At 38.2% G+C, this 13596-nt stretch overlaps 1 protein-coding gene across 3 annotated transcripts in view; it reads right to left on the reverse strand.

The window, feature by feature from the left end:
- Window positions 1–13596, reverse strand: part of pex5la (peroxisomal biogenesis factor 5-like a) — a 170041-nt gene that overhangs the window by 8071 nt on the left and 148374 nt on the right. For all 3 annotated transcript variants that reach the window (XM_048542790.2, XM_048542788.2, XM_048542787.2), the window contains 3 exons: window positions 11551–11748; window positions 11209–11374; window positions 8127–8284 (listed from right to left, as the gene is read on the reverse strand). In XM_048542790.2, coding sequence (XP_048398747.1) covers window positions 8127–8284; window positions 11209–11374; window positions 11551–11748 — 522 coding nt within the window. The remainder of the gene's footprint in view (window positions 1–8126; window positions 8285–11208; window positions 11375–11550; window positions 11749–13596) is intronic.

The raw sequence follows: 13596 nt of genomic DNA on the forward strand, positions 1-13596 counted from the left end.
CCGATTTTAGACCTTCCCCATCCTGTCTTACATCCTGTCATGGGAAGGTGTGCTAAATACTGCAAATGATTCAAAATAGTATTTCTAGATTTCTTCCTCACTTTTGAAGAGAATGTCCTAAATTGGATTTATTGAACATTCAATATTGAAGGCAATAATTGTTTCAGGTAAACTAAAATGAACAGTGTTGAATCAGAGTATTATGACCTATAACTGCTGGAAACTGTGATTAAATTTTTATATTATTGAAAATAATCTGTGACAGCATCTTATTTCAAGAAAGGGCAAGTCTGAATAAAAAGACATCAAGAGAGCTACACTGAGTATTGATTCCCTAAGTTCTGCTTTCCCTCTCCTAAGTTTGCTTTGGAAGATTATTCAGCTGTCATTTAACATTCAGACAGCAGATCACAGAAACATAGCAGAAACATTAAGAATGCTTTTACCAATAGCAAGAGTGAACGGTAATCTGGCTCTTTGCATAAAAAGAGTCTTTCTTTGTGAACAGTTTGCATGTGATTGAAAGATTCAATTCCGCAAAATCTATAAAAACAGTAACAGTGCCTATACATTGACTGTCTTGATGCCATTTCCTGCTCATATTCTGATTTTCAAAATTTTATTGATTTTACTTCCAATTCCAGCATTCTATTTCTCTCACATAGCACATATCTGAGTCTTCAATTCACCTCCTTGACTTCATTGTCTTCTTGGTCTTCCTCTGTCCCTCTCCTTTCAACATTCTCAAGAGACTGTTCTCTGTAACTCATCAGTCCACTTTTCAGTCATAGCTGAAATCCCACAGTCCTCCTTTTATCCGTATCAACATTTCCATTTCTTCCATGGAGCACAAAACAGTGGTTAGCACTGCTGCCCCTCAGTGACCCAGGTTCAATTCCAGCCTTGGGTGACTGTGTGGAATTTGTATATTCTCCCCGTGTCTGTGTGGGTTTCCTCTGGGTGCTCCAGCTTCCTATGAGGTTAAGTTGACTGGCTGTACTAAACTGCTCATGGTGTCTAGAGATATGCAAGCTGGTGGAATAGTCATGGGAAATGCAGGGTTACAAGGACAGGGGTGAGTCTGGGTGGGATGCTCTTCGGAGGGTTAGCATGGCCTCAAGGGGGGCGAATGACCTGCTTCCACGCTGTAGGGATTCCATGATTCTATGCAACTTCTGCCCTTTTACCTCTTCCCTTCTCTATATCCAAGGCACCAAACACTCCTTTTAAGTGTCAAAGCATTGACATGTACTTCTCTAAATTTAGTTTACTGTATTCACTGTTCACAATATCATCAATAATCTGAAGAGTCCAAATGTAGACGGAGACATCTCCATTCAGTCTGTGTACATTTTATCCCAAGCATCCAGTTGCCTGTTATGTCTAATTTTCCACTTTATTCCACACTGACGTTACTGTCTTTGGCCTGCTACAGTGTTCTAGTGAAGCTTAAGACAAGCTTGAGGAATAACACCTCAGCGTCCTACTGGGCTCTTTATAAGCTTCTGAACTTAATGTTATGTTCAACAATTTTAGATTATAACCTCTGCCCCAATTTTGTTCTGTCATGCTTTTTGTAGTAAAGATTCTGTGCAAAAAAGGACTGAAAGAGACATCATTCAGCCAACTGTGAACCTTTCTTTCATACTTACCCTAGAATCAGCTTTTTGTTTCCTTGTTTGTCCCATTATCATTCCCTATGGTTTTTTTTTACCATGAAACAGTTTGCCATTTAGTTTCTCTGCCCTCCACCCTATCGTAGATCTTCCATTTACATCTTTTCCACCTGTTACGCTTTCACCTACCATATTCCTATCTCTGATGAAGAATCACTGGACTCGATAACTTCACTCCCCCCACATGCAGCCAGACCAGCTGAGTTTCCTCAGCACTTTCTGTATTTTTTTCCAGATCTCCAGCATCTGCAATTTTTTATTTTATTTTGCATTTTTACCTGTTCTTAGTTTGAGTGAAAGGTTATGATCTGGAATGTTAAATCTGTTTCTCTCTTGCATGGATGAGGCTGCCTTACTGAGTAATTCCACCATCTGCAATGGTTTGCTTTTGTAACAATGCACATCCCCTTGCCATTAAATCAGCTGAATGTTTGTTTTTAAATTGAACAATATGAAAGTACAATACAACAAACATTTATCAAAGTTGGATTGTTGCATTTTGTAATAAAGGGGCAGAATATATCACTGAAGTGTTAACAATATTATAGCAGTCATGCTGCCGATGTACCAAGGAACAAAGCCAGTCGCTGAACAAACACTATCTTCAAGGGAAATTGCTGCTTGCGTGCATGACTGAGAATATGAATTATTTTAGATTACACCACGAGTGAAGATTATTGCAGAAGATTAACATTCATTTAGCAGTAAAATTAGAAGGCACTTTATTTGGACAAGCAGTCAATTATAATTGTTAGGCATACAGACTTGAGAAGGAGCTGGCAGTGCCTGTCACAACGTAAGCAATAATTTTGTTGTAATCTTTAAGTGCCTACTTGTTAACCAATGACAATACATAAGGTGACTGCAAACTTGTGACACTACGGTGCACAATCAAATTTTGGAGACTAGAAGACAGGGATGACAGAAACGCAAAATTGTATATGCTAAAGTTTTAACTCCACAGCTTTCATTATTTGGTCCTTGCAGATTTCCTGGCCAGGAATCCACATGATTGACTAATTTAGCTTCATGTTTGACATGGAGCCATTTGGAGATATCATGAACGTTCAATGTACAACTCCAGCGTGGAGCGTCTGATCCTGGGACCATTTATTGAAAACGGAGGAAATCTAGTCTTTTTCATGACATGCACACCACAATTTTCCATAGCCCTACAAGTATGGTCTAAACAAAGGTTCATTGCATGAAAGCATGACTTTCTGCTTTTTAATTCCATCCTTCCGGAAGTCATCTTCAGCATTTCAATTATATCCTTCTGGATTAACTTTTACAATTAATTTCTTTATTTTAATCAGATCACTGCTGTTCCTCCTCAACAACATTGCTAAGCAGTTAGGGTAAAGCATTTAATGTCTCCCTGAAATTGTCTTTTCTTGGCTTTACTGAGGCCTAGGACATGCAGTCACTCATTATAAGTCTTTCCAACCATGTTGTACCTGGAGGTTTCCTATCTATTTTTACACATTCTTAAAGTCCTGAAATTGCTGGGTTGGAGCTAGGAATTAGGATTTTAGAATTTGCACCATCACATATTCTGGATCTGACCCATATGCTTGTGTGTACCAAAACTCCCCTCATAGGGTCTATAACACAGAATCTACTCAATTAGCTCAGCTATTATGCTCCCTCCTAGCCTCTTTAAACTTTTTGATATCTAACCCTGTCAAGATGGCCTTCTTCCTTGTATTTTATACAGTTTTTCCTTCAATACATTTAAACACTTGTAGCAGTTTTCCTGTTTTGTATTCATTCTTTGAGTTCCTGAGTTTTGTGTTTGATTTATTAGTAATTCTCTGTTGATGCCCTTTTGTTTCAGCTTATCGTGGATTCAAAAACATGACCTGAATGTCAATCCATTTGCACCACTTAATCATTTTTGAAGACTTTATCAGATCACATTGCAGCTCTCACTTTTCTGGAGAATAGCCTTTAGCCTGTTCAATCTTTCCCAATCAGTAGAACTTCTGAAAATAGCCCTCTAGATCCAGAGCTGCTTGGGATCAACCTGAAAGGCCATCTGCACTCAGCCTGAATGAAAGTCAGCAACTTTCTACCAGCCATGCCACAGCCCAACAACAGACAAAGGCACAGAAAGGAAAGCTGCTAAGGGAATGCACTTTGGTATAATTTGATTTATCAATTTGGTTTGGGATACTTATTTTTGTAGCGGCTTTCATTTCTGCATTATGGCTAAGTGAATGATACGAAGGTCAGTAATGTAGATACAGAAATGTTTGGGACTGTTGGTGAATAGGCAATTAGAGTTCTGTTAAATGGTTTCACAGTCAAATGAGCTGATCAGGGACAGCTCAAGCAGAAAGATGCTGTGTTGGTGTACAAGTGAGGATGTGTACAAGGTTAAGGAAGGAATTAATTGCAGTGTTAAGCTGAAAAATGGTTGTGCTGACGCAAAATCAATGTTGCTTGGCCTTAGCAGAATATTATCTGCTGTGGGTAATGTCAGTAGTGTGTCTGCATGCTGTAGGCACCATTTTGGAGGAACAATGGTCACTAGAGTATGAAGAACTGAACACTCTGGAATGAATGTTTTCTATAGTTAATTAATCTATAGTTTTAGTGGACTTGTTCTAAATCTTCACAAAAATACAGGAACAGCATTATCTGTCCTTTAGCACTATTCTCTTGCCTAATGAAGACTTACATATGTGAAAGATCTTTAAATTAGAAACAGAATATTACAGAACTGAGACAGTTTACTTCATCTATCTTGTTTGTGCCAATGTTTTTCTCCACAGGAATTCCTCTCTTGTTTGCTCACTGTTTAGAAATTCTTTTCTTCAGACATTACTTCTCTTTTTATAAAGGAAGTTACAGATCTCTTTCAGCTATTTTCCAATCAAGTGTGTTTCAGCACATTTTTAATCTCTTAACTTTTTTTGATTAAATTTGTGCTCGATTTTGGTTGTTTCACTAACCACTGGGAGTAATTTATTGCTATTTACTAAATTCCAAACCTTTGCAATCTTTAAAAATAACAGTCATCCTTTGATTCTTTTTGAGAGAAAGCTCATGTTCTTTGTGTCTATTCATTTAGCATTATTTTCTCTTTTGTATTAATATCCTTCCACCAGATTATTCTTCTGCTTTACAAAACAATATCATATAATTTCAACTCATGCTAAAGTGTAAGTTTGTGCTCCTTGAAGACTGGAAAAGCAAATTACTGTGAAATAAACACTTCAAATTCATATGAACATTAAACAAGACTTGAGAGATAATTCTTGAGTAATTCTATTACATTTTTCTTTGATGTGATGTAAATAAATCTGACGCAAGAGATGTGTGCAATGCACACTGATTTTATTGTATGACTGACAAATCTTTTATTGTGCTGCTACAGACGTTATAGGTAATGCTACTTTATGATAGTGTGCATTACTACATTATAAACAAGGTAGTAATCAAGAGAATTATTTCATTGTGGCTTAAGTCAAATTCTGTTTTCATTACACTGTATCCTGAAATTTTTGCAATAATTGTTTTGGAGATTAATTTGAGTTATGAAATTCACTCTGTGAATTCATAAATCAACAATATTTCTGTAATCTCTTTCCTTATACAGTTATCGTCTTATCTTTTGCCTTCAAAAAAGTCTGGGATAAATGTGGAAATAGTAGGCAACATGTAGCAAGCATGCTTTTGGGGAGAGGAAATTGTCATTTCCAGCACTTATGAAGCTTGCAGGGTTTTGGTGAATTTGAGGGATGTTGTTAGGTATGGAACACTGCAGAGGATTCTGCACTGGAACAGTTAGGAAGGACGGCCTTCTAGTTTTTACTAACAACTTGATGTGTGAACTTTGGTGACACACATATAAACGGTAAAGTCACCACAGTCCTAATCTCTTGTTAGAGAGAGACAACTGATGGTTTACCTGAGGGTCACCAGACTTCAGGTAAGGGTGGAGGTTGAGAAGGAGTGGACTTCATAGTAAATGTGCAGGAATTGAACCCATGCTGTTGGAATCACTGTGCGTTGCAAATTAGCTATCCAGCCAACTGAGCTAACTGACTCTGTTTAACATGTAAAGTATTATTGCCCAACAATGGGGACGCAGATAACTCAGTGTATGGCATCACTGAGCAACAGGTGGGTAACAGGACGAAGTACATAGAGAAATGACCAGAATAATCCTGGATATCTAATTTCCAATTATTATCCCGAGACTACTATTTCATGTTACCCCTCCAAATTTGTTGAATCTCAAGTCTGAACTGTCTGCTTTGGTCTCTTCCTCAAAGCTGCATTCTTTAATACAAGATCTGCTCTTGCTGTGATTACTGTCTGTCCATCAATACACATTTTTCCAACATGACATATGTGGTTAGAGGACTGGAGGAGGATATTTGCCCCATCTTGTCTTTGAAAGGGCAATCCATCGGCAACTCAGACAATCCTAAAATCATCATGTGATCCATAACCTGTGTTTATTTGACTTTTTAGACATTTATCCAATTCTTAAAATGATTTAAACAAAAGAATGTCTGATGATTCAAGTTAGGCAATATGAAGGTTACATTTTGGCCCCAGGTTTGCAGTGTTATCGTGTCTCTCTGGTTCTAATCATTGCACCATCAGATATCATCACTGGCTCAGTGCTAGAACTTTCACCTCGGAATTAAGTTCTGGGGCTTTAGCCCTATTCTGGAGACTTGTACACAGAATCCAGGTTGGTATTTTAGTGCAATGCAGAGGTTGATACCATTTTACAAATGAAATGTGAAACTCACAATATGGAAGATTTCATAGAACTATTCGAACAGCATTCTTCGTGATCTTCTGGCTGATACTTATCCCTCAACAAACATCTTTAAAACAGATTATCTGGTCATTAGCTCCTTATGGTATGTAGGTCCATGCAGTGCTCAAATCAATTGCTATGTTTCCTACATTAATATGACTACTCTTCAAATAATACTTCATTGGCCCGAAAACACTTGTGACATCTCGAAGTTATGAAAAGCACCATGCAAATGCAAGTTTCTATCTTATATTGTGTAGTCTCAAATATCCTTGAACCCAAAATGAGGGAAGTAAATCAAATTCATGAACCAGACTTTTGAATGGCTATGCTGCAAGAAAGACTAAGATACTTTAAGATTTCATGTTGTCACCAAGTTGTTGACAATGTTGAAACCACAGTAAAAATGTTTCCTGTTTGCTACTGCTGACTAAATTATTCAGAGAGAAAGTTAACCAATTAACTAGCCAGCAGGGCTAGTCATCAGAAAATTTAGAACTTTTAAAACAGAATTGTTTTAATTAATTCATGGCGTGTGCATCGATGGCTGGGTCAGTTTTTGTTACCTATATCTAATTGCCCTGGGGAAGGTGGTGGTGAGCTGCTATCTTGAGCTGCTAACATCGCTGGGGTGGAGGAACACCTACAATAATGATAGAGAAGGAGTTCTAAGAATTTCACCCAGTGACAGTGTAAGAACAATGATAATGTTGCAAATCAGAATGGTAAGTGGCTTGGAGGGGAACTTGCAGTTTATGGATCTGCTACTTTTGTCCTTCCAAGTGGTGGAAATCATTGTTTTGGAAGTTGTTATGAAATGAATCTTGGTGAGTTGCTGCAAAGCATCATGTAGAGATAGTACATTGCTACCGCTGTGTGTTGATGGTGAAGGGAGTGCATATATTGTAGGTGGTGTTTGGGTTATAATCAAGCAGGCTGCGTTGTTCTGGATATTTTTTAATTTGTTGAGTGTTGTTGGAGTTGCACCTATCCACGGAAGTAGACAGTATTCCGTCACATTCCTACTTTTACCTTGTAGATGACGGAGAGGTGCTAGGAAGTCTGGAGGTTAGTTACTCAACCCAAAACTCTCAGTCTTTGACCTGCTGTTGCAGTCACAAGTTTTATTTGGTGGTCCATTTCAAGTCCCTTTCAATGGTAACTCTTAGACCAGTGGGGGGACTTGGTGATGGTAATGCCATTGAATGTGAAGGGCGATGGTTTGATTTGTTCATGTTAGAGATTGTCACTACCTGGGATGTGTAGCATGAATGATACTAGCCACTTATCAGTCTATGCCTGGATATTGCCCAGGTCTTTCTGCACATGGATACTGATAGCCTTTATATCGAGCTAACTGCAAATTGTTCTGAACATTGTAGAAGCATCAGCAAACATCCCTACTTCTGATCTTATTGTGGAGAATCGATCAAACAACTGAAGTAGTTTGGTCCAGGACTGTATCCTGCACTTTACTGAACAGAGTAATCAACCTTCTTTGAAAGGGCAAAAGTGCTATGGTGCATTTTGAAGGACTTGGGTCAACCAATACATGGTGAAAAGGAGTGAAGTTTGCTCAAATCCTCAGTACTGAACTCCTCTCTTCAACAAAGTCGAAATCAAAATTACAAATGTAAATATCTAGAAAAATTGAATTTAGCACTGACCTGTAGGCTCCCAGGTTTATGCAACTGATTCCCAGATTGTATCTTGAGCGGATAAAGCCAGGTTGAATTTCCAAAGCTCTTTGATAAGCCTCAACAGCTTCTTCACTCCGGTCTCCATTTGCTAATGTAGCTCCAAGACGATTCCACAACAAATAATCCTTGGAAGTATTAAAGCATTTTAAAAACTATTGTCAGAGAAATTTAGATAGACAGAAGTTACATCACAATATTTAATTTTTTATATCACATTTCTGTTTGTGTTGTCAGTTGTTAGCTACTTTAAAAAAATTGTTAATGCATTAACTTTAAATATAATGACAGCTGCATAATAATTGTGCATGTAGAAACTGAATTTTGATTATATTTGTTGAATAATTCTAACTTTCAAAAATTGTTTTTTGTGGTATTTTAGTGTGGCTGGAATGCAAGGATTTATTGTTGTTCTTCATAGAATATGGCATCATTGCTTGGTAAGTGTATTTATTATTGGCCAGCCCGATAATAAGAGCAAAATACTGTGGATGCTGGAAATCTGAAACAAACACAGACAACGCTGAAGAAACTCAGTGGGTCTGGCACCGTCTATAGAAAGAGAAGAAGAGTTAACATTGAGTTTGGTATGACATGCTCAATCAGATTGGACTTGAAACATTACCTGTTTTTCTCGCCACTGATGCTGTCAAATCTGTTGAGTTTCTCCAACAGTTTGCTTATTTTTACTGCTCACTCTGAGAGTTGGCATTACGAAGGAGATATTGAACTTTTTTCTTGAATTGCTCCAATGCATTTGGTGGAGGAAGGCTCACATTGGATGGAGGCAGTTCAAGGATTTTGACCCAGTAAAACTGAATGAAGAACTATATAATTACAATGCAGGATGGTGTGTGGCTTGATGGGGAACTTATGAATGGTGGTATTCTCATGTATCTGCTACCCTTGTCCTAGATGGCAGTGGTTATGGGTTTGGAAAAAGAGCTTTGGTGAACTTCTACAGTGCTTCTTTTAGATGGTAGATATAACTGCAACTGAGTGTTCGTGCTGAGGTTGTGAATGTCAGTAAAGTGGACTGCTTTGTCCTGGATGGCTCAAGCTTCTTGAGTGTTGTTAGAACTGCATCCAAACAGGCAAGAGGGCTGTATTCTATAACACACCTGCTTTGCGCCCTGTGAATGATGGAAAGGCTTTGGGGAGAGACTCACAGCAGGAGCCCTAGCCTCTGACCTGCTCTTGTCACCATAATCTCTGGTCAATGATAACTCGCAGTTAGTGGGAGATTAAGCAATGGTAGCACTATTGAATTCAAGGGATAGTGGTCAGATTCTCTCCTGTTGGAGATGCCATTGCCTGGCACCTATGTGGTGCAAATGATACTTGCCACCTGAAACATGGGCATTGTCCAGGTTTGTTAAATGTGGAAATAAAGAAGTTGCAGTCAGAGATTTCTGCTTGTCCCCACATTGCATGATAATTGTATCTCTTCAAACAATTTGGCATTGAATTAACATCAAAAAACAGCCCCGGAGCCTGTTCTGCCATTTGATATGATCATCTAGTTGGGAACCCTATTCCCACTTTATCCCTTTAGACCTAAGAACTATATCAAATTCCTTCATGAAAACATTCATTGTTTTGTCTCCAACCCCTCATTCTTGAAAAGTTTAATTTCAGTGAATATAGTCCGAACCGATCCAGTCTCTCTTCTCAGTCCTGCCATCCTGGGAATCAGTCTGTTAAACCTTTGCTGCACTCCCTCTATAGTCAGAACATTTTTCCTCAGATAAGTAGACAAGACTACATACAATACTCCAGGTGTCTTCTTACCAAGTCCCTGTATAATTACAGCAAGACAACCTCACTCCTGTTCTGAATTCTCTCCCTATGAAGGACAATATACATTTCTTCGGTGCTTGCTGCACCTGCCTGCTTACTTTAAGCTACCCTTGATATTCAAGGGCACCCAGGTCCCATTGCAGCTTCCCCTTTCCCACTCTATGGCCATTCAGAAAACAATCTGATTTCCTGTTTTTGCTACCAATGTGAATAATCTTATATTTATCCATATCATACTTCATCTGTCATGCATTTTCCCAAGCATTCAATTTCTCCAAATCATACCAAAGCTCACTCCATCCGCCTTACAGTTTATCCACCTTCATTTGTCATCTGCAAACTTGATGATATTATGTGTGAGGCTGCATTACTTACCTGATATCTTCAACAAATGTGTCAAAAACACTTGGGGTTTTTCCATTTCACTGTGTCTTTAGTGTATCTAGTTTTAACCGAAGATGTCTAACAAGAATTGGCTTTTCAAGAATAGTTTCATCCGTTCAGATTTTATTATTGAACTTTCTCTCTCATCTCCTCCGTTACTCTCTCTTTTGGCAATTGCCTGATTTGACATCAATTTTACAGTTCTGGGACTCCTGGCGCAAGTTCTGAAGCAGCAATTAGCATTTTTTCAATCTGATTGATTATGAGAACACACAGTTCCTAGGGGTTCACACAGGTGCCAGATACTCTGTGCTTTCTGGATAGTTAGTTGCCAAAAACCTCTAGTGCAAAAGCCTACAGAATGGTAACGGCCAAGTGTTCATTTATCTTTGATCACGAAATATGGTTGAATAATGTTTTGTCCCGCTATTTACTGCTGAACGATGAAATAAACCTCTTAGTTTATAGGTAATTCTCAAATCAGATGAAAACTACATACATTACAGTGGGTTGAAATAAGGCATTATGTGTTACTTGTATGATTACTGAATCTGTTGTTTAGTGAAATAACAATGTTGGACACGAAACCAACAATTCACAGGCATAACAACGATTGTTACAACTTTTCAATATTCATTTCATCTTACATGGTCATTATTTCTAGGTATATAGGACTGTGTGGTAGAATGAAGCCAAAATGAAATATCAAAAACAGAAAGGATAATAAATATAATAACGCCCTCTTGCTGACAAAATGTAACTAATTTCTATTGTCATTGTCTCTTTCCAATTTAGTTTAGAAGGTGAAAAGGCCTTGCTAAAACAGAAATTATAGAATGATTTATCATTTAAATCAGTGAGATTTTACCTGTGGTCGAATTGTTAGGGCAGCATTGAATGCCTCAACAGCTTTGTCGTATTCTCCACTGAGGTTAAAAAGTACACCTAATCCAGTCTGCAGGTCCGGATCTATTGCATCAGAATTCTGATGGGCTGCTTTCAAAAACAGATCTTTCACTTCTGCAAGGGATGAACTGAACATGTTTATAGTAATTGAGTATCAAATAGCTAAAAGCTAATTTTCCAATTACAGGTGTGAATTCATTCAATTAAAATACATTGTATGCAAATTTACTTTCTTTTGCTGGACCAGTAATTGAGTTGGTAGAACAAATTCTTCATAATGCCTAAAACACTGATTTGTAGTTACCTGTCATCTGTTTCTTTAGATTCTTTTCTCCCAAGGGCTGGAGACCCAGTTTTCCCTCTTATTAGATATTTGTATTTGGGGTTATGTCTAATCCAGTTTTTCAGAGCTTCACTAGCTTCTTGTTGCAGACCTATGTTGGTCAAGCTTACTGCCAATGCCATCAGAGCAATCAAATTGCAAGGCTGTAGTTCTAGACATCTAGAAAGCAAATAGATATATGGTTGTTCCAGAGACAACTGTGGCACAACAGTTTTCAGTCTACATACTCAAATGCTTTGGAGATTACTTTATAAGATCGGGAGGACTGACAAGACTCTGCTATAAATACACTTAAATAATGTGGAAAATATTAATCTGGACAATTTGGGTAATTATATTATTAATTATATTCAAATAACAGTCATTCAATACATGATTCACTTTTCAGAAGATGCTGCATTGTATCGGATTGATTAATTAATCAATTTAGATGTCTTACATCCAACGTGGATTTTTTTTTGTAGATTAAATTTTAAAGCATTACTTTAAAACAAAGCTGAAAAGTTGAAAAGGCTGACTGTAATGTCTGGCAGAAATTGTTGCCCAGACAATATGCGCCAATTTTAGTAGGAACCACTTTATGTACATATTATGCAGGTGAATGCACTTTGTGTCAATATTCCACATTTAGTACCTATCAGTAATCAGGAAAGCTATAGTCACAATTGACAAAAGACACTCATATACTCTTCATTTCACCTGTCATTTTACCAACAAGTGCACAAATAGTTAAAGTACACCTGCAAACTCAGTATGAATTAAAAGTGTCAGGATTACATCCCTAACAATGATGTTTTAGACTTGTCTCTTATTTAACCAGAATTGTAAATGTCCACATCAATATTCTGAATTAGACAAATAATTGCACCTCCCAGTCGCGAACCATTTCAACACCCACTCCTATTCCTCAGACGACATGTCCATCATGGGCCTCCTGTACTGCCACAATGATGCCACCCGAAAGTTGCAGGAACAGCAACTCATATTCCCTTGGGAACCCTGCCGCCCAACGGAATCAATGTGGACTTCATAAGCTTCAAAATCTCTCCTTCCCCAACTGCATCCCAAAACCAGCCCAGCCTGTCTCTGCTTCCCTAACCTGTTCTTCCTCTCACCCAAACCTTCCTCACACCTCAAGCCGCACCTCCATTTCCTACCTACCACCTCATCCCGCCTCCTTGACCTGTCCATCTTCCCTGGACTGACTGTCCCCACCCTACCTCCTCACCTATACTCTCCTCTCTACCTATCTTGTTTTCTCTCCATCTTTGGTCCGCCTCCCCCTCTCTCCCTATTTATTCCGGTTCCCTCTCCCCATCCCCCTCTCTGATGAAGGGTCTAGGCCTGAAATGTCAGCTTTTGTGCTCCTGAGATGCTGCTTGGCCTGCTGTGTTCATCCAGCTCCACACTTTGTTATCTATCACTTCTGAATTAGACACGTGGCTTTGGGCTAACTTACTGGATAACACTTATTTAGATAGGGAAAAAAAGGTGACAATATATCTGTTCTGAAGCTGAGATGTTCCTTATGATCATAATTTTGTTTTTTTACTTTGTTCTTTTCTTGACAATTATATTCCCTTCACATTTAATCTATTGCTTTAATTGTGAAATTACATGGTGCAATGCTAATACTAGACTCGTTTATGAAGTATGCAATAGTAGAGCATTAAATCACGCAGAGTCAGCATGGCTTCATGAAGGGGAAATCATGCCTGACAAATTTATTACAGCTCTTTGAGGAGCTAACAAACAGCATAGTTAAAGGTGAACCAGCAAATGTAATACATTTGGATTTTCAAAAGGTATTTGTAATGTTCTGTATATGAAGTTACTTAACAAGAAAAGGACCCATGATGTTGAAAGTAATATATTTGCATGTATTGATGATTAATTAACCACAAGAAAACAAAGTGTTTGGTTAAAGGGACCATTTTCAGGATAGCAACTTGTAACTAGTGAAGTGCCACAGGGATCAGTGCTGGGACCACATTTATTTCATTACAC

Source organism: Stegostoma tigrinum, chromosome 14 (assembly GCF_030684315.1).
Source record: "Stegostoma tigrinum isolate sSteTig4 chromosome 14, sSteTig4.hap1, whole genome shotgun sequence".
Classification (NCBI taxonomy): Eukaryota; Metazoa; Chordata; class Chondrichthyes; order Orectolobiformes; family Stegostomatidae; genus Stegostoma; species Stegostoma tigrinum.